Raw genomic sequence first — 1,440 nt, forward strand, 5'->3', positions numbered from 1 at the left:
TCATCGTGTACCGCCATTATCGTGAACGATCCGGCTTGCTACCGATTTCCCTTTTTCCTTCTGTCCTCATTCTTTTGCTCGAGCGAGTAAAGTACAGCGTGCAAGGCTGTAATAGATATTCGGGTGCGGTATTTCCGGCCAGTTATCCCGTGGAAAATATTCGGGTCAACGACCGTTATCGTTATCGTAATATCTAGTGAAAGACGTTGTCTCGTCGTAACGACGTTAAAAAACATTGATATTTGTGGATCGGCGACCAGTGATATCGGTCTGCCACGCTGCAAAGAAACATATATTCGCGTGTGTGAAATTACGTCTCGAACGTTCTCGAACGGTTTCCCCGCCATTTTGGGTGCAACGGTCAACCGCCATCTTACCACGGTCGAACATTCTCGAGCGGTCTCCCGCCATTTGATACGTCTCGAATATTCTCGAGCGTCTCCCGCCAGTTTATGAAGATCAGTCGTCGGTATTCAAGAAAATATGGATCGGCAGCAGTTAGAAAAGTTATCTGTGAGTGAGCTACAGGATGAAGCCAAGAAATATGGGCTAAATCCTCCGAACGATACATCGCGCTGTATAGACATGATCATGTCTTATTTGGAGAGACAAGCCACGTCCGATCTACAAAAAAGAGAAACGCGTGCCGCCACTAAAAGTAAGGCGATGCAATCAACAGTCGCAGCGACGACGCCGACAGAATCATCCGATTTATCTCAAATCTGTGCTTGGATGGCACAACAAATGCGTATCCAGCAAGAAGATAAGCAAGAACAAAGGCGTCTCCAGCAAGAACAAATGCGTATCCAGCAGGAAGATAAGCAAGAACAAAGGCGTCTCCAGCAAGAGCAAATGCGATTTCAGCAAGAGCAAATGCGTATCCAACAAGAAGATAAGCAAGAGCAAAGGCGTATCCAACAAGAACAAACACTTATTCAGCAAGAGTTTCAACGAGAACAAGCTCGAAACCAACAGGAACAGCAGCGGCAAAATCAAGCTATGATGCAGCAGATGGTCGAGTTAACTAATTTGTCTCGTGAGAACTCTCAAAATGGGATACGTAATATTACAAGTGAAGACAATGTTATACGTGCGGATCCCGATAGTTCAATTACACGTCGCCAGCCAATTTCGTCAGTAGCGACCGCACACGCTGTTAAATTGTTGACGACTCAAATTCCTGAATTTGCCGGAACAGAAGAAGAGAAGATAGAAATATGGATTCAGACTGGAGAGAGAATTGCACAAATCCATGCAGTTTCGGATGATGTGTTACTCTTAGCAGCTTCTAGTAAACTCGTCAAAAATGCCAAAAGATGGTTTGATCTCAATGTGACAACGTTGATCGAATCCTGGCAGATATTTAAAGAAGCCATAATACGTCGATTTAAACGGAAGATATTGTTTCATGTGGCTATGCAAAAAGTTGAGGCAAGAAGA

General features: G+C 44.4%; 1 protein-coding gene across 1 annotated transcript; it reads left to right on the top strand.

Moving 5' to 3' along the window:
- Window positions 1-483: 483 nt before the first annotated feature.
- LOC112468896 (trichohyalin-like) lies at window positions 484-1,431 on the top strand (the record flags this gene model as incomplete). The annotated part of the gene is made up of 1 exon (XM_025038292.1): window positions 484-1,431. A coding segment is annotated over exon 1 (948 nt), but the record flags the coding sequence as incomplete, so codon positions are not given.
- Window positions 1,432-1,440: the final 9 nt, after the last annotated feature.

The sequence above is a fragment of the Temnothorax curvispinosus genome, unplaced genomic scaffold (assembly GCF_003070985.1).
Source record: "Temnothorax curvispinosus isolate PA1 unplaced genomic scaffold, ASM307098v1 QBEX01002203.1, whole genome shotgun sequence".
Lineage (NCBI taxonomy): Eukaryota > Metazoa > Arthropoda > Insecta > Hymenoptera > Formicidae > Temnothorax > Temnothorax curvispinosus.